Below are 18,931 nucleotides of genomic sequence, written 5' to 3' on the forward strand. Positions count from 1 at the left end.
TTAAAGCAGAGACTGGGTATCTTGCTCCCTGGGTCAGCAGAAACTCTACAAAAGCAATACACTGTGCAAAGCAAAATCAGTTGCTTTTCTGATCATTGTAGCGGTGGTGTTGGATCTGCAGGACCAGGCAGCTGCTCCTAGTTCACAGGCCATGGATTTCTCCAAGTTGTGGACAGCGTATGGTTTTGGTTTTCTGTCTGTGATGCAGCCAAAGGCTTATGAAAGCGCTGCCCAAGACACCAAAGCCAGTAAGGGATCCCAGCAGAATTGGTACCAGCATGGCAGTATCAGGACCTGGAAATAAAGAAAAGTGATCAAGCAGTGAACAGCGTTAAGAAAGGGAGGGAGAAGAATAAGGTGGTTAAACTCCCATTCATCTTTATAAAGTGCCAAGCAGGTAGGGCTAAGTTTCTTTCCACAGAGTAGTCTGGGTAGTGCATTTTCAAACACACTACCTTCTTTGCCATAAGATCCCAGCAGTAAATATTCTTGGCATAAACAAGGAAAGACACAAGAAGTTAGGTGACTCTCAGGGATGGTGCCAGTGGATTTAAGAAGTCTCTCATGCTCATGATGTACCAGGCTCAGCATCACTCCTTTCTAATAGCTGGACAACATCTAATTAACATTAACCAGCTGCTGTACTTCACCTATGAACAGAAAGAAAAAAGAAAATGCTCCTGACTCATGACCAACCTCATTCTGCACCTAACGTTCCTAAGTTAGATTGTTGTCCAGTTACCTGTGGATGGTGTTTCCTTGCTGTACCAGATAACTACCTCTAAATATGCCAACTCTTCCCTAAGATCAGTACAGAAAATGGCTTTATTGCTCTTTCATTCTAAAAGCTGCAAAGCTAACAGAAAAAAATATTTAAAAGGAGATCCCTATACCTTGACTCCTCCCATCTCATCTCACCTATAACCCAGCCACTTGAAGGAAAGAGTTAGTGAATATCTCTCACAATTATTTTAATGACATTCCCCATCCTCAGCCAACATGTTTCACCAAAATACTACAACATGCAGGAAAGCTCTTTCCAGCTAGAGGACATTCTGCCTTATTTTTCCCCCCTGTCCTCCTCGTAAAGCTTCAGTTCCTGCAAAGGATGCATTTGGCTGTGTCTCCTGTCTGAAAGTCTATCAGATCCGATACTCATTATCCATCATCATGTTTGGGATTTAGGAAGGTCAAAACAAAGGTGAGGAGTTGCTGGGATATAATCTAGTCATATCAGATGGCTGTCAAGAAAGCTGTTCAAAGTGTACTGTTTTTCTTACAGCAGGAAAAGTCGAACAGAAACTTCTGCAAGAGAGACAGAGAGAAGAAAAAACAGGACACCCACCTTCCACAGGTCTGTATAGAAATCTGTTCTTCATTCTTAAAACCGGACCAAATGAGATCAGGTTGTGCAGGTTTCCATAGCTGTTCCTGTCACTTGACTGGAGAAATGGCTCCACATTTTCAAAGCAGTCCTGGGAAAGACACATGAAAAACATTTGCAATCGTACCCGAACAGAATCTCCTGCACTAGCCACTGTGCACAGTCCACAGCAACCACAGTGCCGGTCGGAGCAGGCCTCCTCAGATTCAGACTTCGTCCAGCTCTGCTGTCCAACAAGTGAGTTGCCTAATGCTTGGAGCAGCCCATATCTAAATCTCTATTCCTTTTCCCTAGGGATTTGCAACTATTGCTACCATTTCATATCCTTAACTCATCTTCCAGACTTTTATCAAAGGGATTGACCAGATATGGGATGATCTTGATGTGGTGACTTTGTTACAGGAGGCGGCTGAGCTCAGTTCTCTTCTTAGGCCCCATGGTTGTGTCTGCAGGTCAGGAAGCGCTGTTAGAGCAAGCACTGAGACGCAGACATTCATCCTTCACATGCCCATGCAACTGATTGCCTAATTCCTGCCAAAGCTTCTTAAAAGCAGGCTCAGCCTGCCTGGCTGAATCTTTAGAGCTTTTCTAGCTCTCCTGTCCAGCTCAACCAAACTTTCATGAAACTCTCTTCAACATCCCTCTCAAAATGCTTCTTTGCACTACTTCCGTAGTTCTGTGCCTTTTAAATGCACAGCATGGTCTATGGCTAAGTATGAGACGCTGTGCCAAGTGTTTCACAGAAACCTTATCCCTGAGCCCTCCAAGCTTGTGGAATCCTGAAAACTTCCGTATCCCAGACCAGGATAATCCAATATAGTGACAGGGTTGAGCCCTTTCACGTAATTCTACAGTGCAAAATTATGTAGCTCTGCTGAGCCTTTTCCTTGTGATTTTCCTATAAGGTTGCTACTTGCTTATTTGTTGATGTGCTTCTTATGCCGATTACATGTAAAGTGAAAATAAAGCACTGTGAGCTCAGTTAGCTTAATGGAGAGTAGAAATTCAGGTGGGGCTTCAGGAGACACAGAGTACGGAGGAGATTAAGAATGAACTGTATGAGCTGGAAGAAGGTGGAGCTCTATAATCTACCACCAAGATTCTTTACTGAATTGACTGGACTTGCTGGAAGCACCAAATCTTTCTGAAAGTTCTTCAGACCAGTGAGAAGGGACCAGTCCCACGTACCTGTTCACATCCTGTTTTGCCATGCAGACAGACATTGATCTCACAGTGCAAATAGGCTACTGAGTGATTCAGCATCTGGAACAGCTGGACGGTGAAGCTAGCACGTCTGGACTTACTGCTCTGCAGTAACTGGATGTGTCTGCATTCAAATGGCAACCTGGCAAGGACAGATGGCAAACAGTTTAACATTCCAGCTCTCCCTGACTAAAGGCAGGGATGAGGAGGATCTGCTGACACAGGTCTGCACAAGTTCTAAGCCAGGTACCTGCATCTGCAGGGTCAAAATGTCAGCATCTCAGGCTGTACCTGTCCCTGCTGTGGAGGCCACGGTCCTAGAGCAGCAGAATTGTTTCATGGAGGCTGATTTTACTACAAACATTAAAATGGCCGCTGTAGTACAACAATCATTCCCTGACCTAAAGAAATTCAGAAGCACTGCAGAGGTGCTCTCCTGCTATAGCCGATACGGACAAATCAGAAAGCTCTTTTACTGATGTCAATAATGCGTAGCACTTCTAATGCACATTTCATGCCCTTGTGGTTTTACAAACAGCAGCTAATGAATCCTCCAATTTCCCTGTGCTCAACCCAGACAGGTTACACAAGAATAGCTATGAAATGCTCACGGGGAAATGGAGGCTGGTGGAGAAGCCTGGCTCCCATCCTTGGACTGCTCTGCTCCTACGCTGTGCCGCCCCTAGCAGGAAGCGCAGGAGGATGCTGTAAACCTGACACCTGCGACAGCACGGCATGGAGAAGCAAGAAGGCTTACTGACATAAATCAAAAGGTGAAGGGAGATTTTTTTCCCCCAAGGGTTCTTTGTCTTATCAAGCCCTTAATATCAATTACAAGGCAGCTAAGGGAGCAGAGCACTCTCAGATTTGTTCTCACTGCTTTTGAGCTTGCTCTGAACTCCAAAGAGATCACACTGCAGACACAGAGAGAGACAGAGAGAGAGAGGGTCCTCTAAGAATCGGCCCATCCCCAGCCCAGGCCCAGGTCCAAAGAGCAGTGCGAAGCTACACCAATCCCTACAGCTGTGTCTGACCTGTGGAACAGGCAGCACATCGCGCCTGGTCCTCCTGGGCTGGCAGAAGGTGTCACACAGCACGACCGGATCTGGAGCACGGGCTGGCTGCTATTACTCTGCACAGCAATTAAAGCCAGGAAAGTCTCTTGGGAAGGCGCCGACCCTTCGACGTCAGGGCCTGCTTCTGCAACAGGGCGCAGGCTCATCTGCACAGTGTAGTTACCGGAGCCACAGACATCATCACTCACAACTGCAAGGCTTTAAGGAAAGAAGGAAAAAAAGCTGAGGTCCAGCTAGGTTCCACAGCCTGTTAGGAATAAAACAGCATTAGGATGAGTTTCCTCAGTGAAACCAAACAGTAGGTTGAAACAAATGAACAATATGTGGACCCTGCCATGACACAGCCTCCCGTGATCAGGACCACCTGCTGCCTCGCTGCACAGTCAAATCATTTGAACACACAGGAACTTGGACATGTTTTACTATGTGGGAATATCTACCTTCTTTGCTAGCACATATCACTTAAGCAATATCAAAACTGCAAAATTGCATGTAGATTGTTTTGGGGATAAAAGGCAGAGCATGAAAGGCTATTGTAAAAAAGAAAACTAGGTCTGAAGGAGAGTATTAATATCCGAAATGTGAAAGGACCCTTTTCTTTTTATTGTGATGTCACTGATGAATGAACTAAGTGTTTTTAAAACACAGCATATACCCATGTTACTGAGCCCATGGAGCAGTTTGGATATTACCCACCCCCCCGCCTTAAGTGACACAGCATAAATATGCAACAGCACCTACACTGAGATAATTACCCATTCAGAATGGTGGTGTCTGACTGCAAAACCCTCCTCTGACGTGATTCGCTCAGCAGCGCACTGGGCTCCGAATCCAGCAGCGTTAGAACAGTTACTAAGCCTTCAGCTGCTTCTTCTGTTACTTCGTTTGTTCTAACCATCTCTTCTGCCTCTGTGTTCGAGAACACGCTCTCAGATTGTCCAGTGTTTGTAACACCCAGCAAGGAATTCCCCTGTGGCATAAGCGCTGCCAGACTCTGAGAAGAATACACGGGGCTCTCTGAGGTTGGAAGGAACTGGATTAGATCTCTGGCTAGAAGCATCTCAGCATCATTGACAGACTCTTTCTTGAAGACAGCTAACTGATTAGTAACCTTATTTACAATCCTATTAGCAGAGACAGAAAATGCTTTTGTTGTAGATGGCCCAGTAGCATGTGTAACGGCATCAGGGCCGGAATGACCACTCTTATGTTCAATGTTTTCTTCTAGGGATACCTGCTCCAAAGGGCGTCTTGCTGATGTCTGATGTGATGAAGACACAGGCACCTGAGTGGGCAGCTGGCTAGCGGTGGCTGCAACTCCTTTCACTAACGTGTCCTCGCTCTTTCCCATTGATGTAGGGACCACAGTTGATTTGTTCTCTCTGGCAGCTGGAGGCAGCACCATGTTTGGATCAGTTGGGATAGCTGATGTTAGCAGGTGAAACACTTTTTTGTTTGTAAGTGAAGTGGTGAGATAATCATTCTTAGCTGCAGAGAGAGAAGTCATGGCTAATGGAGATTGTGATGTGGTCTGTGTCAATTTAGGCTGTCTCTCAAGAGCAATAACAGATCCTGCAGACACAGGTGGTTGTAGTGGAGTTAAAATTACCTTATTCCCAAGATCTGCTGGCGGGGGTTGCTGCGTCCTCGTGTTAAACATGGCTGACAGAGACATGCTTGTTCCCAAGAATTTACCGGTTCCTATTTTTCTTGCACTTGTGCTGATTTCAGTTGGCTTTGTATTTTCTCCCATGTTGGCCTGTGACAACAGTTTAGTAGGGGCTTGATGGATTTGGTCATGTTTTGTGGCTGATAGCAGGGAAACACGTGTAGACACAGGTGAAGATGGACTTGCAGGAGAGCTGATATACATCCTTGGATGGGTAATTGTAGCCAGAAGTTTCCCAGAAACCGCTGTTTTCGTTTGGATCTTTGTTGAAAGTGAAGTATGCGCTGGTGCAATTGTTGGTCTCTCTGTCACTATAAAGGGCTTAGGCATAACAGGAGTAAATTCCAAATGTTTGGTAAGATCAGGTTTTACAGAAGTGGCGTGGGTTTGTGCTTCTTTAGCATGCACAGTGACTCCTCCTGAACAGGTCGTGCTGCCCACTGCTGAATCTTTGCGACCATTTCCAGCTGGAAGCACTGAGAAAGCTGATGATGTGCTGGGTATAAAGTGAACTTGCGATGGCAGCCTTTGAAGTGACTCAGTACTTAGGAGACTTTGCGATGTGGACTGCAAAGGCATGATGCTTGTGAACCTCTTTAATGGGTATTTTATGGTTCTAGCTGAGTGCAAAGTCAAACACTCTGTGCACTGTGCACGGACAGGGGAAGGCGTGGTCGCTAAGCCTTGGTGATGGCCGGTAGTTTGCAGGATTAGTTCTTTATTGTGCTGCACCTGATCTACAGTCCCTGTGACAGTAAATGGAGGTTGGGCAGGCATTTGAAAATCAGGGAGCCTCTTTGCTGACAGTAAAGGAATGACAGAAGAATGTGGCTTTCCAGCAGTGAAAAATAGTCCAGGGGAAATATGGTGGCTACGCTGTGCAGACACCACAAATGGTGGCGCAGTGGAGGTGAAAGGCTCTGCCAACATACTGTTAAGTAAAAGCAAATCAGTCCCCTTGGCCTCTTGGGAATTGGGAGCAGGTACCTGCATCTCTTCAGGCAGCCTGTGCAGATGCACAGCCCGCCCTGTAGTGCCAATTCTCATCCGTGGGTCCAGCAAATGATTCGATGCTGAGGTAAAAGCTTGAAACAAACTAGTGATGGCTGTATAATTAGGATTAGCTAGCACTGGCTGAGAAGTTACTTTTGCTTTCTCTGCTTGTTGGTTAGATGCAGTGGAGAGAGTAGTTTCAGGCCTCGGAGACTTACTAGTGGGATAAGAGGAACTAGTTTCCATTGGGATATCACGGCCGCTTTCAGGTGTACCCAAGTTGAGATCTTTCTTGTTTGTGAACAAGAGGGCAGTTTTGTGGTCATCTTTACCCTCAGGAGAGGGCACCATCTGTAAATCTGGTCCGTCAATTGGCAGAAGTATAAATACAGGCTTAACCAGAATTAAGCTAGGAGGACTCAGATTTTGTAAGTTTGCAAGGTCCAGCACTGAAGAATTTGATGCTGCCAGGATTTGCTGAATGGAAACCAGACCCCCACCACTGATATTCTGGAATTTTGTAGGTAAAGGGGAATCTTGCACGGGCTGCAGGCATATCATGCCATTAGCACTTTTAAGCAGAAAGGACAAGAATGGGGATGTAAGCACTCTAAGGTGATCACCTCTAAAAGCACTGAGGTTTTTGGTAGCTGCATCATGTGACATACCAAACTGCTGCACTAGCGCTTGTGCCAGATAGGCTGGGATCTCATCAGAAACACTGGGCACCATCGGTTCAGGATGTGCTGTTGTTGAGCTGGACTGGCTTCCCTGTTCATGGAGTGAGGGCAGTTTTGAAGCAAAAGCTGCCAGGCTGCCAGCCTGCTGGATCTGGGAGGCTGAAGGGGCAAAGCTGTGAAGAGGAACTTTCTGGTTCACACTGTCATGCAGTCCAGAGGGGCTGGGGACTGGGCTGGCTTGTGGAGTCAGTGGGGGAGAACCAGTTTTACCTATCTGTTGAAGGAGACTTTTCCTTCTCTTGGAGTCTTCCACCGTGCTCATCTGCAGCATCATAGGGAAGGCTTCCAGAGATACAGGATGGGCAGAAATGCCTTGAACCCGAGACGCAGAACCAGTAGACATGGATGAAGTTGGTATATGAAGTCCTTTCTCAGAAGTGGGGATGCCCATTAGCTGCAATCCAACATAAGCAGGAAGAGATGTACCTGGTGGCTGGTAGCTGGAAGCATGAACAGAATCAAAAGTGCTTACAGGCTGAAGGACTGCGTTCTCAAAGGTAGACGTACCTGGAAAGAGTGCAGATGTTACTCCTTTTAGCTCTTTAGTAGTTTGGGGAAGTTTTAATGTGGAAATCCATGACTGGCTTAATGAGGATGAATTAGCAGAAGACTGTGGGCTCTCAGGGGATCTGGATTTTTCAGGTTTACTTGTCATCATCTGATGATCAGTATCTCTTTGCAAAACCAGAACTGCAATTTCTTGATAGCTGTTGTTGGTTTCTTGGGAAACATGTTGTTTAGTACAGTTGAGAGTTTGGAACGAAGAGAGGGACTGTTGTCTATCAGTTGTGTTGAGGGGCCCTTGAAATGGAGATGGAAGTAAGTCATCATGAACTAGAGCTTCCAGATGTATCAATAATGAAGAAGAAAGTACGTTGCCTTGTGGGAGTGACTGAAGAGCAGGCAACTGGGTTGGATATCCAGAACCATTTATTACAGCTGTTGTTGAGTTTCTGGCTTTATTGCCAGAGAAAATAGGGGAAAACCGAATAGCACTTGTCTGTATCATTCTGGAATAGACTGCATCAAGGTCCCCTGAAGCTGGCTTTTGTAGGAATGAAGAAGTTGTAACTTTAGCATCCATACTCTGAGTCTTCTTCAGGTATGCAGGTGTCACACCAGCTTTGCTGTCAGGCTGGACTTGTGGATTTGTGTCTTTTGGCCTTTTGGTAGTGGGAGGCATTCCTCTTGGTAACCAATCCACCCTTGCACCTTCAAGAGCAATCCTAACTCCAGTGGGAAATGCAGATGCTTCTATTTCTTTTCTTGGAGGATGAAAATTTACCATGGAAGTCAGAAGAGATGTTGGAGGACTTGGCACCTCCATCTGCTTGATAACAGGAATGGAAGAGACAGCTTTAAACTCAGGAGAGTCTTGATGAGTCCCTCCACTGAGAAAGGGCTGGGGCAGCCCAGCGCCAGAGCTGGTGGGACTGGAACCAGCCTCAGGAATATTTTTTGGTTTTCCTCGCAGTGACCTGTCTGGATGTTCCAGATGTGTGGTAGCCTGTGATCCTTGTGTGGAGACAGGCATGCTTATGCTACTCAAGAGCTTGCTAGGAAATGTGTGTCCATCCTGGAGTTTTAAAGTGGCTGCTTCTGTTTGCAGTTGCTCAGGCACCTCCAAGTTTCTCACCAACTCCTTAGGCAGCTCGGCTGTTCTTTTTGCAGCTGTCTCTGTATGGACAGGAATGAAGTCAACTGTTGTTTCATTGGCAGAATCAACTGCTGAACTCTGAAAATTTAACGTCACCTCATCCAAGTTATCTTCTGTAATGGAAAACGCTTCGCTGGGCACTGGGCTGCTCTCAGCTCTTGGCTGCGCTTCTCCAGGAAAGCTCAGGCCTAATACTTCACTGACATGATGTTCATTCCTGGAGGCACCTAATGAACAGAAAACAAGCCCTTTGCCTATTCAGTGGTACATGTACATGAACTTCTAACAGCTCGAAGCGGCACTTCGCAACAGGCTGAGCAGAAAATGGGAAGTTAAGTGGCCACTGGCTCCATTCAGAACCATACAGGAGGGAGGATGGGCAGCTCTGGCACTGCCATTCTTATAGCCAGCTGCTATAAATCTGTTTATATTCAGTGTCATAGGAAGGATGACACTTCATGCCCCTGCTGTACTTATGCAAAGCATTAACGAGCCAGAGAGGAACCCTTTAACTTAATTGTACAAGGATATAAATGACAGCTGAAGATGCAGGGAGAATAAAACCTTCAGGCTGCCTGAGGACAGGCTGGTAACTCTTTCATAGCAAAGCAAGACTAAGATATACATGAATGAGCTCACTCAGCTGGCTCTCCTTAACCACTCTTCCTTCCCCCAATATCCCAGTCCTCTGATGAGTTTCCCAATCCATAGTGGGTGACCGGGCAGGACAAAGCTAGTTTGTTTTGTGGAAGTAACACAGAGCAGACATAGTACTTCCCTACTTCTAACTTCTCAAATCAAAAGCAGACACTTTGTCATTTAAAGAGGCAGACCTACAGTTTAAAAGGCTATTGTTTTATCCACACATTTCACTTTTTTCGGTCTTCACATTCAGAAGGTTGACATTCCCAAGTATACTTTCCAAACCATGGACTAAAATCTTAATGTACTTTCCTCTCCAAAAACTTTAAGCATTTTCATTCAGGCACCTGCCAGCAAATACATCTAAAACCTAAAAAGTGATTATGCAGTTAAGTGTTACACATTTAAATTGGTTTTTTTGATAAAGGCAAAGCAGAGGTTTACCGATTTCACTTCAGCTGAAATCCCTGGAGTTGGCATCCAAGTGTAGTGCCTTAAGAGGAGATTACAACTCCTCAGTGGTCATTTTGAAAACCAGTACTACTTTCAGTCAACAGTGAGCAGGTTAAGCTGATATAAGTGAACCAGAAAAGCTGATATATTGCTAAAACAGAAGTGGAGGTTAATGGATGATGGAGACTGGTACATTAAATCTATAAAATATTTTGAATTATGGTTTTGTATAAACAAATGAAACTCCCACTGTGTAGCCCCAACTTGGCAAAGCAACACAAGCGATCTGCCTATAAAGAGAAGCACTGACTGAATCATGGTCTTGTAAAAGAAAGTGGTGTAAATATCCACAAATCCACCTTGCAGGGGGATAAGGTAATTAAACATGATAAACAAAACACTCAGAAAGAATAGAATTACTAATTAGGTGGAAAATTCTTTGACACCCCTCCCCAAGTTTATCTCTACGGAAGAGAACAGTCTGTCTGAAGACACAAGACTGCTTTTATTAGCCAAGTTAATTTTATGTACACTTGCAGGGTATGCTCACAGGCACGCAGTAAGAGGTAGAAAGCAAAGACTGAGTGGTTCCCTGCAATGAGTGGCAGCAGCCCTAGGAACTCATTTGAGGCATGACAGCATTACAAACTCATCGCTGATTTCATGCTGTCAGAAATACTTGGCAGGACAGCTGTTCCCAAAGAAAATGCAGAACAATGTGTTACTGCATGGTGAAGAGGGGAGTCCATGCTTAATGTGACAAACAGTGGTGCCTGAAAAAGTATATTTGGAACAAGGCTTCAGCAGACACAAGTTTGACCCTCAGTTCTGCTGTGGCGCTACTCTGTGAAAAGTGCCACTATTTTCTCCTTGCTTTCCCCCACCTGAAGGAGACAATATTTTCTTTGGGGAATGGACTGTCTCTTAGCTTGGGTAAGTAGCACAGCTAGGTCCTGATTTGGGGCCACTAATGCTCCCACAATAGAAACCATTTAAACCAAATCTTGAGCCTCACAGCACAGCTGCACAGAGAGAAGTTGCTCCTTCATGTCATTGTTGTCACACACCTGAGACTGATGGCACAATATTTAGCATAGTTTTTGTGCTCACTGATAACAGACGAAAAGAAGGCAGAAAGACAGCAATTGAGATGAGAACAAAACACATCACTCACCAGATAAACCCAATAGTCCAGCTGCAATCAGAATAAAGATGGGGAATTTTTCCTGCATCTTGTGAAGCAGCTCCTGAGTCATCCCAGTAACAATATATTCAGACAGGGGAGTTACTGCTGCCTCTTAGCACTGGGCATTTGTTGTGTTTGTTCTGGAAGGACAGAGTGTTGGGTTACTTTATAACAGCTTAGGCCAGACAGCAACCAATAATCTGTTCAAAAAAAAAAAAAAAAAGCAGTCTGCACCAATTGGAATCAATTGATTTTTAACAAAAGAGAATGTGTTCACATGCGTGGCAAAGACGAAAAATATGACTGTAAACATGAGAGGTTGCTATGCAAGGCAGCTCTTCATCACTAAAGAAAGAGTTGAAATGCTGCTTGAGTACTGTGTACAGTTCTGGGCCCCACCGTTTTAACAGGTACTTGAATGCATCCGGCAGAGGCCAACAAAGCTGGTGAGAGGGCTGGAAGGAATGTCCAGTGAGGAACGGCCGAGGACTTTGGGCTTGTCTAGTCTGGAGAAAAGGAGGCTGAGGGGCGACCTCATGGCTCTCTACAGCTTCCTGAGGAGGGGACGTGCTGAGCTCTTCTCCCTGGGATCCAGTGATAGGATGCGTGGGAATGGTTCAAAGCTGCCTCAGGGGAGGTTTAGACTGGACATTAGGAAGGATTTCTTTACTGAGAGGGTGCTCAGACACTGGAACAGGCTTCCTAGAGAGGTGATCGATGTCCCACGCCTGTCCGTGTTTAAGAAGAACATACTTTAACTTTTGTTTTGCCCTGAAGTGGTCAGGCAGTTGGACTAGATGACTGTAGGTCCCTCCCAACTGAACTATTCTATAATTCTGTAATTTTAATTCTACTCAATAAGGGTCAGAAGGTTTTGCCAGTTTGTGCTGAGACATATATACACAGGGATGAGTCTGGACCCCAGACGGAGACACTTCACTAAAGCAATCCATTTATGTAGGTGTTCAGCTCTGTGAGCCCAAATAAGATGGACATTCTCTCTCCGTGACCCTCCAGGTAGGGTTAGGCCACAGAGGAAGGCTGCTGGTGGTGCTGCTTTTATCACTCTATCAGTCCTGCTGGATCCTTTCTTCCCTATGCCTACAAGCATTGGCAAAGTGTGTTCTTAATTCAGGTGACATGGAGAAAAGCCAACACATGCTGAAGCAGATTACGGTACAGCAACTAACCCCATCTGGCTCAGAGCAGCCTGAACTAACATTCTGGTGAGACAGGAATCCGATCCACAGTGAAAGAAGCAGCATGACAAACACTTAACAAGCACACAATTTAAACTTTCATAATAACCAAAGAAGAGACCAGAGGCTTCTTGGGCAAAGTCGCAGCTACACCCCTTTTACCTTTAACCACAAGGCCCTAGTGTCCTTGCAAATATTCACCTGAAGATGTAAGCAGTATACATCAGGCATCTTTTTAGAGCCAAGGCACCTTCACACACACAAATAGCGAGCAAAACTCTTGGAGATGGGAAATTTAGAGCAATGCAGGTTAAGGAGATAAGAGAGAACATTATTACACAGCCACGACTGTTGCGAGTGCAGTGGAAATCATATGTCAAACAATGAGCAAAAGTCAGATAAGTAGCACAATGACAGCTCAGAAAAGCACTGCAAAAGACACCGAGGACGAGGTGATTGCTCTTGAGGGAAGTAACAATAAACCATTATCCATCCTTCAGCAAACTGATAAAGTGTAGTCTAGTAGATAGTACAACAGACTAGGTGCTGACAGATAGCAAGTCCTAGCCATGTCACTCACCTGAAAGTGGGAACCAAGGTCAGGTCACTTCATCTTTTTCCCCACTCTAAGTTATCTAGTATCCCAGCTGGCATTTGTACAGCACCCTGACACACAGGGCCCCAATTTCAGTTGGTGTCTCTACCCCAAACCAGCACGCAGTAATTTGTCACGTTAGCTAACACATTAAACACTTTCGAGAAGGCTCTGTTTCCAGAAGTTCCACATCTCCAAGCTGTGTTCTGCTTTTTACACTGGTTGACAGTCTAACTGTCGCCTGGTTTTGTCTTCACAGAGCTGATAGTGAGGCCAAGTCTGTATTACTGTGTTACCCGGATTAGCTGTTTTGCATCCTAGGTACTGCGATCAAAGTTTGCGATCTGCAATTCAACCCATATCACATTGTTTGACAGACAGAAAATAGCACGATACATGAGCATAGATACCAGACCTGTTACTGGTAAGACTAAACAGCATGAAACTTCACAATTATAACTAAAGGAATAATTCTACTAGAAACAGTAGCTAGTATACTCATAGTCTCTGCAGACCACTTACCCTTGAGAAGGCATGGGTCTCTTCCCACCGACTGTCATGAGTTATACTACCTGAATAGTGGTCAAGACATATTCTTGAGCCATAAAATCTGGTGCAACTGTTTTACAAGTATAAAGATGCTACAAAAGTGATCTATAAACCCACGGCAACTCCCAGCTAGGATCTGCTGGCAGGTTGTTTGTTCTTCAAATGGGACTATAGCTTGTATAAGCTCAATGCCCCTCCTGTAACTGCTCGCTGGCTCAGGTCCACTTCCCATCCCCAAAGGGCAACAGTTCCTGCTGGTAACCTGGTGCACTTGTAAAAATTCTGCAATAGTAATTCTTTTTGAGGAGGACAACAAATCAGTTCTCAAACACCTTTTGCAGAAGGAAGTTAGAGGAAATTCTCTTACCTGATCACCATTTTCTTCTGTGGACAATAGCAACTGTTATGTGAAAGGTTCCATTAAGCAAAACCCAGCTTGTCAGTCAAAACCAAGAGAGATCTCTAGCTTTTAGGCTTTTAAGATGATTTCAACTCTCCTGTAATTTTTTGGTGACACATTACACCTGCTGTTCCCCTCTGACATCCTGTCTCTGTAAACATAAGATTCAGTAACTTTTTTTCCTTAAGACAATAGTTGGTGTTTGTCTGGTTTAGAGCGTAGTGCTTATTTGGATTTGAACCCTCCACACAATATTTGTTACATATTTGTCTAAGCAGGGTGTAACTTAACGGTAGGAGTTTAAAAAAAAAAAAAAAGACAGTGAGATTATCAGTTGTGTGCTTTTCACTGTGAGGGGAGAAAAACCAGGTACAAGAGAATTTCCTTCTTCTGAAGCGAGAAGATGATTCAGCTGCTATTTAGAAAAGGAGATGATATATAATTTGTCCGCCACTGTTCTGAGGGGACAAGATTACATACAGAATAGACACCCACAGGTGTCAAGAAGGCAAACTGAAGAGCCATTTTAAAGTCAAACATGACTGGCCTGTGCTGCTTCGTGGAAATGTAATATATTCTTTTGTTTCCCATGTTCAAAATCAAGGCAAAAAGACAGAAGTATTGTATTTATGGCCAAAGTCCTTGTCTAGCCTAAGTTCTACAAGCTTTTAGTATAGATTTGTGTCTATGGGCATCTGTTTATTTGTGAAGAGACTGTTTGCTAAATTCGACAGTCTTCCGCCAGCAGTACTGCAGTTGCTGTTGTGTTAGCACCACCAGAGTCCTCAGTAGATATGCTTTCCACAAGCATCTTAAACTGCCTTTTTGGAAGAACACATAAGAGGGAAGAGCAATGCATTACTGCCTTTCTTTTCAAATTACACTTGCCATTAGTAGTAATTAATTTTTGACCTCTCCAGAAAAAAAACAGACGCTAGAAAGATGCTGTTTAAAAAACGAGTAACTGTAGAGGAGATCAGAGATGAACAGAAGGGGCCATAAGAAAGTAAGTCAGGAAGGTCAGCTACTGTTCTTACTCCCCACACAAGTAAAAGACCAAGGGATACCATTAAATTTACAAAGACAGTAAGTGTAATGCTACTAAAATAAATAGCCCATAATTTGTGTACAAACTTCACTGTCATAAGTTATCACTAGGATTGAGCACTTAGCAAAATTAAGACCAAGATATTGAAGCAGGTAAGTATGAGGTTTAAGCAAAGTGTGAGGAGCTGGGGGAGCTTCAAGAAGTTTCTCACAGAAGCCACTGCTGTAGCCCCCTCCCCTGCTACCAAAGATCCCCACCACACACACAAACCCAGCACACACCTGCAATACTAAATCATCATCTAGCCACCAGAGGATAGCGTACGGGGGAAAAAAAGGATCCTTCAAAGTCACAACTCACAACTTATTTCTATTGTCTTCTAATACACTGGGTACTGGACCCAAACCAAAAAGTAGACTAGACTTTGGTCAGTGATTAACCAGCAAGGGACTTGCCAGTAAGAAAGGGCAACATCATTTATTAAAGCAAAGACAAGCTTAACACAAGCTGTTATCTTTGTCATTACTCTAGATAATACATTAACTCCTTTCTCCTGATACTTATATTGATATTGTTTCACTGGCTTCTATGAAGGACCAGCAAACACTTTGAGAAGGGATTAAAAAGTTGATGTGCTTTGAGTTAGAAAGAAAATGAAAATACTCAACAGCAAGCGATATTAACAGCACGTTTCAAAGCTCTCTTGAAGAATTCAGATGTTATGCATGTATTTCATAGAGGAGTTCAGGATGGCCAGTCCATTGAGTTCCCGCAGTTGAAAAATATGCCTGAAAAGACAGAAAGGTTGCCGGGGGAATAAGATGACTAACAATAAAAGTTTTAAGCTTCCACTGCTCTGCTATATGCCACACTCAAACTGTCAAGGATGTTTAATGCTACATTCGATAAATTCCTCCTAAAGCAGCATGCAAAACTGAGTTTCTGGATTACTTTTCCTTACAAAAAGGAAAATGAAAGTTCTAAATAATACTTGACAACTGTTCAAATAGGTGATGTTTCAAATGAACAAAACTAAGAAAATAAGGTGTTTCCCTTTTATATCTCTGGAGTGTTTTGCAAATCTCAGAACAGATACTTTCTCTGCTGCTCATTCGGGATCTCCAGCAGAAGCAAGGTACTTAACCTTTTGGACCCTAAGCATTATCCCTTGCTTTCTGCAGTGGTTCAGGGTGCATATTAACAAATGGAACTCAGATTCTCTGTCTCAAATGCAGTTCAAGATCCAGTTGACAGTTTGCAGCTAGCTAGAGCTTGGCATACTCTTGGCAGGCCGCAGCATTCTTTGCTGACATTTATACTTTTGTTTTGCTCTCATTATTGCTTTGACCTCTACCCACTTAAAACATCACTCCTCCTCCTTCCATTCTTCCAGCACAGGTAACATCAGAAAGCAATGCAAAATGAGCTCCTTGAAACATGTTGGACAGACAACTAACAACACAGGAACCCTAAAGCAGAACTGTGGGGACAGTACCACAAGTGGGAATTCTAGCTGGAGGAAGGGAGTATTTATATAAACTAATCATCCACCCTGTACCTGCCTGCTCTAGGAACAGAGTCAACTTACACTGGTCAGGTTTTCAAGAATTATCACCTAGTAACAACCAGATGGTGCAGGAGAACAACAGCCTTTTTCACAATACCTTGGTTCAGCGACACAAAGCTTCCCCAGAGCAATTGCTGCATTCTCCTGCACTAAAGTTCTTGTAGCATCACCACCAGCATGTTTCAACAGAATCATCACAACATTGGAATTCAGTAAGGACGTCGCTGCTCCAGGAACTACAAGGCACTGGCCAAGGCAGAAAGCAGCATTTCCCACAATCATTTCATTCTCTGAGTCCAAGAGCTTCAGCAGCACACTGAACCCTGGGAGAGAGAGATTAATTGTACAGAATCACACAGATTTGTTCAAGTAACACTGATATTTTCTCTTGTCTTTACCTCAACTCCTAGGGAGTGAGCATTGTTCCATGTCGGACTTTTTTCTACAAGACCTGGAGGAGAAAGGGAATTTCATAGCAAGGTTCAGGATCCAGGATGCTGTCTCAGCTTCACCTGCCTAGATGTCTTTCTCACAAAACTGAATCTACACTTTAAGAGGTTCTCTAGCATGGAGCTTGTGTTTCTGCATTTGTTTAACATTTCTCTGAAACTGAACATGCAACCTCTGCTGCTTGCAGGATCTTGCACTGGCCTCTCACCCCACCATACAAGCAGGGCAAGCACAGAGTAGAGCACTTACAGCGCCAAGCTAAACGTGTTAGGACAGAAATGCTGTTGCGGAAAGAATAGCTGAAAAAAATGAACATAAAAAAGCTTTCTATCTATGTCCTTAGCTATAGCTCAGCTCATCTACTTCTGTAACCTATACTAACGTACAGCAGCATTTTGTCTACTCTCTTGACACCAAGTTGTATAGCTCTTGCTGGCATCTGTAAGCAACAGCAACATCTCAGGCCACAGAACCTAGAAACATTTTGACAGACCTCTTTCTAAATAAAATACAGCCATGGCTTTCACATGCATGAAGTTTCCTTGGGGGTTACATAAGTTTGTTCTGGTTTTCTTTCATGGTCCCATCTGTTCTTCCAGATCACATCCCACCTTTTCTGCTGCTATAGTATCTTCTGAAAGGGCAGCGCTGCTCCAGACAGCAACAGTGGCTGGTGCAGAAGCTGAACTAAGTGGCCCAGCTGGAATGCAATTTAATGTCATGGGACTATAGCTTGATTCCAACAGGCTCCTAGCAACAGGGCAATATCTGGGTTGGCAAACAGAGATGAGAAAAATAAGAAATAGTGACTTCTCACAAAATTAATACCCACAGTTTTGGTGGAAAGAACAAGAGTGAAGTGTTATTGCTAATCTGAGGAAATCAAACCTTCATCTACAGATGACAGTGAAACTAATATGGGGTGTACAAAAGGAAGATGATGCTCTGAAAGGCTTTTAATGAGTGAAAATCCTTAGGGTTCAGGTTGAGCTACATGAGCTGACAGTTTCTTGACAGGTTCAACCGTTTAGATATAACTCAAGTATTCTCTGTTGTTATTATATTAGCATTAATTGAACCTGGATTTTAAAGCAATCTAATCAGTGTTATACCGCATGACTAGAGCGAATATACTGGAAAGTACCCCAAGACACCTGGTCTGCTATTGTCACTATCTCCATATCCATTTCCTTTTAAGACCGGGCCAAATATCCACATGTAAATTGAAAGAAACTATAAACAGCCTCCGCCTCTGGAAATCAGATGTCTAAATGAAGTTTCTTATTTTAGCCACTAACTTCAGAAAATACAACCCAATTCAGTTACAGTTTACAAGCACTTTTTTCAAAAGACACATATTTCTGGCCCTGAAAAAGCACATCAAGCCATTTTACTAGAGTAAAGCACAGTCAGAGTCTCTAACTCAGGCTCATTATCTGATGGGCCTATTTCAATCCACACAGAGCTAATGCTCATTAAGCACTATTTCAGGAGGTAAAACTGCACGTTACTCAGAAAACACAGCTAAAGTCTTGCAAGAGTAAAACCCAGTGTTCAGTTCTGTTCTAGAGGGAAAAGAAGTAACTGAATGATGCTAAGATTACATCTCTGCATTCAGTCTCCAATTAGTGAAGGTGTCACTTACTTTTATCTGACTTCACTAGATCTTCTTGAGCTTGTCTGTTACTTCTGGTGCAGATGGAAAGGGTCTTTATACCGTAATTGGATGTGATCTGTCCTGCAGCCTAGATTTGATTAGAGTAAAGCATACATTAATAAACATACAGCTCATACCCCAACTTACTCAAGGTTACAGAATAGCTTAGCTACCATGGAGACAGGTAGGTATTCCTTATGCCTAAACCCTAACACCAAATTAAGACCTCTGTAAAGTATATCTCTCCAGATGAACACAGGCTGAAAATGACACAAGAACCATCTGTTTCCTGCCAGCAACAAACATACAAAATTTCCCTGAATCTCTGGAGCCCAATTCCTTTCAAACTATTAACTCCTCTGATGCCTGCTAGTTACAAGAGCCAAGCTGAGCGCCACAACCTTTTTCTAGACTAATTTTATCTGCATCAGAGCAAATCTGTAGAATCCACATCAGGCTGGGT

At 43.8% G+C, this 18,931-nt stretch overlaps 2 protein-coding genes across 12 annotated transcripts in view; both read right to left on the minus strand.

Moving 5' to 3' along the window:
* On the minus strand, positions 1 to 15,569 carry LOC141933708 (uncharacterized). Of its 7 annotated transcripts, none has more exons than XM_074848650.1 (8): positions 13,714 to 15,111; positions 12,783 to 13,141; positions 10,992 to 11,203; positions 4,419 to 8,949; positions 3,622 to 3,861; positions 2,573 to 2,729; positions 1,346 to 1,475; positions 1 to 294 (listed from the first exon to the last, which is right to left on the minus strand). In XM_074848650.1, the coding sequence occupies exons 3-8, from the start codon at positions 11,071 to 11,073 to the stop codon at positions 143 to 145; spliced, it is 5,292 nt and encodes a 1,763-aa protein (XP_074704751.1). In that variant the 5' UTR covers positions 11,074 to 11,203; positions 12,783 to 13,141; positions 13,714 to 15,111; the 3' UTR covers positions 1 to 142. The 7 variants fall into 7 exon arrangements, 6 of the variants coding, with proteins under 6 accessions (XP_074704751.1, XP_074704752.1, XP_074704750.1 ...); XR_012626198.1 differs by adding an exon at positions 456 to 650 and having other exon boundaries at positions 230 to 294; positions 12,783 to 15,111; XM_074848651.1 differs by lacking the exons at positions 12,783 to 13,141; positions 13,714 to 15,111 and adding an exon at positions 15,463 to 15,569 and having other exon boundaries at positions 10,992 to 11,143.
* Positions 15,224 to 18,931, minus strand: part of TTC12 (tetratricopeptide repeat domain 12) — a 19,452-nt gene continuing 15,744 nt past the window's right edge. For all 5 annotated transcript variants that reach the window (XM_074848659.1, XM_074848656.1, XM_074848657.1 and 2 more), the window contains 3 exons: positions 18,457 to 18,556; positions 16,459 to 16,684; positions 15,224 to 15,582 (listed from right to left, as the gene is read on the minus strand). In XM_074848659.1, the coding sequence (XP_074704760.1) occupies positions 15,507 to 15,582; positions 16,459 to 16,684; positions 18,457 to 18,556 (402 nt within the window). In that variant the 3' untranslated portion in view covers positions 15,224 to 15,506. The remainder of the gene's footprint in view (positions 15,583 to 16,458; positions 16,685 to 18,456; positions 18,557 to 18,931) is intronic.

This window comes from Strix aluco, chromosome 23 (assembly GCF_031877795.1).
Source record: "Strix aluco isolate bStrAlu1 chromosome 23, bStrAlu1.hap1, whole genome shotgun sequence".
Lineage (NCBI taxonomy): Eukaryota > Metazoa > Chordata > Aves > Strigiformes > Strigidae > Strix > Strix aluco.

Bases quoted from the DNA above. Each gene is read 5' to 3' on its own strand.
- LOC141933708 (XM_074848651.1), bottom strand. From the start codon at position 11,073: ATGACTCAGGAGCTGCTTCACAAGATGCAGGAAAAATTCCCCATCTTT. The intron at 2,730-3,621 runs GTCAGACACAGC...TGTCCTTGCCAG, and splicing joins ATGTGCTGCCTGTTCCACAG to GTTGCCATTTGAATGCAGAC. The intron at 295-1,345 runs GTGGGTGTCCTG...CTTTATTTCCAG, and splicing joins TCTATACAGACCTGTGGAAG to GTCCTGATACTGCCATGCTG.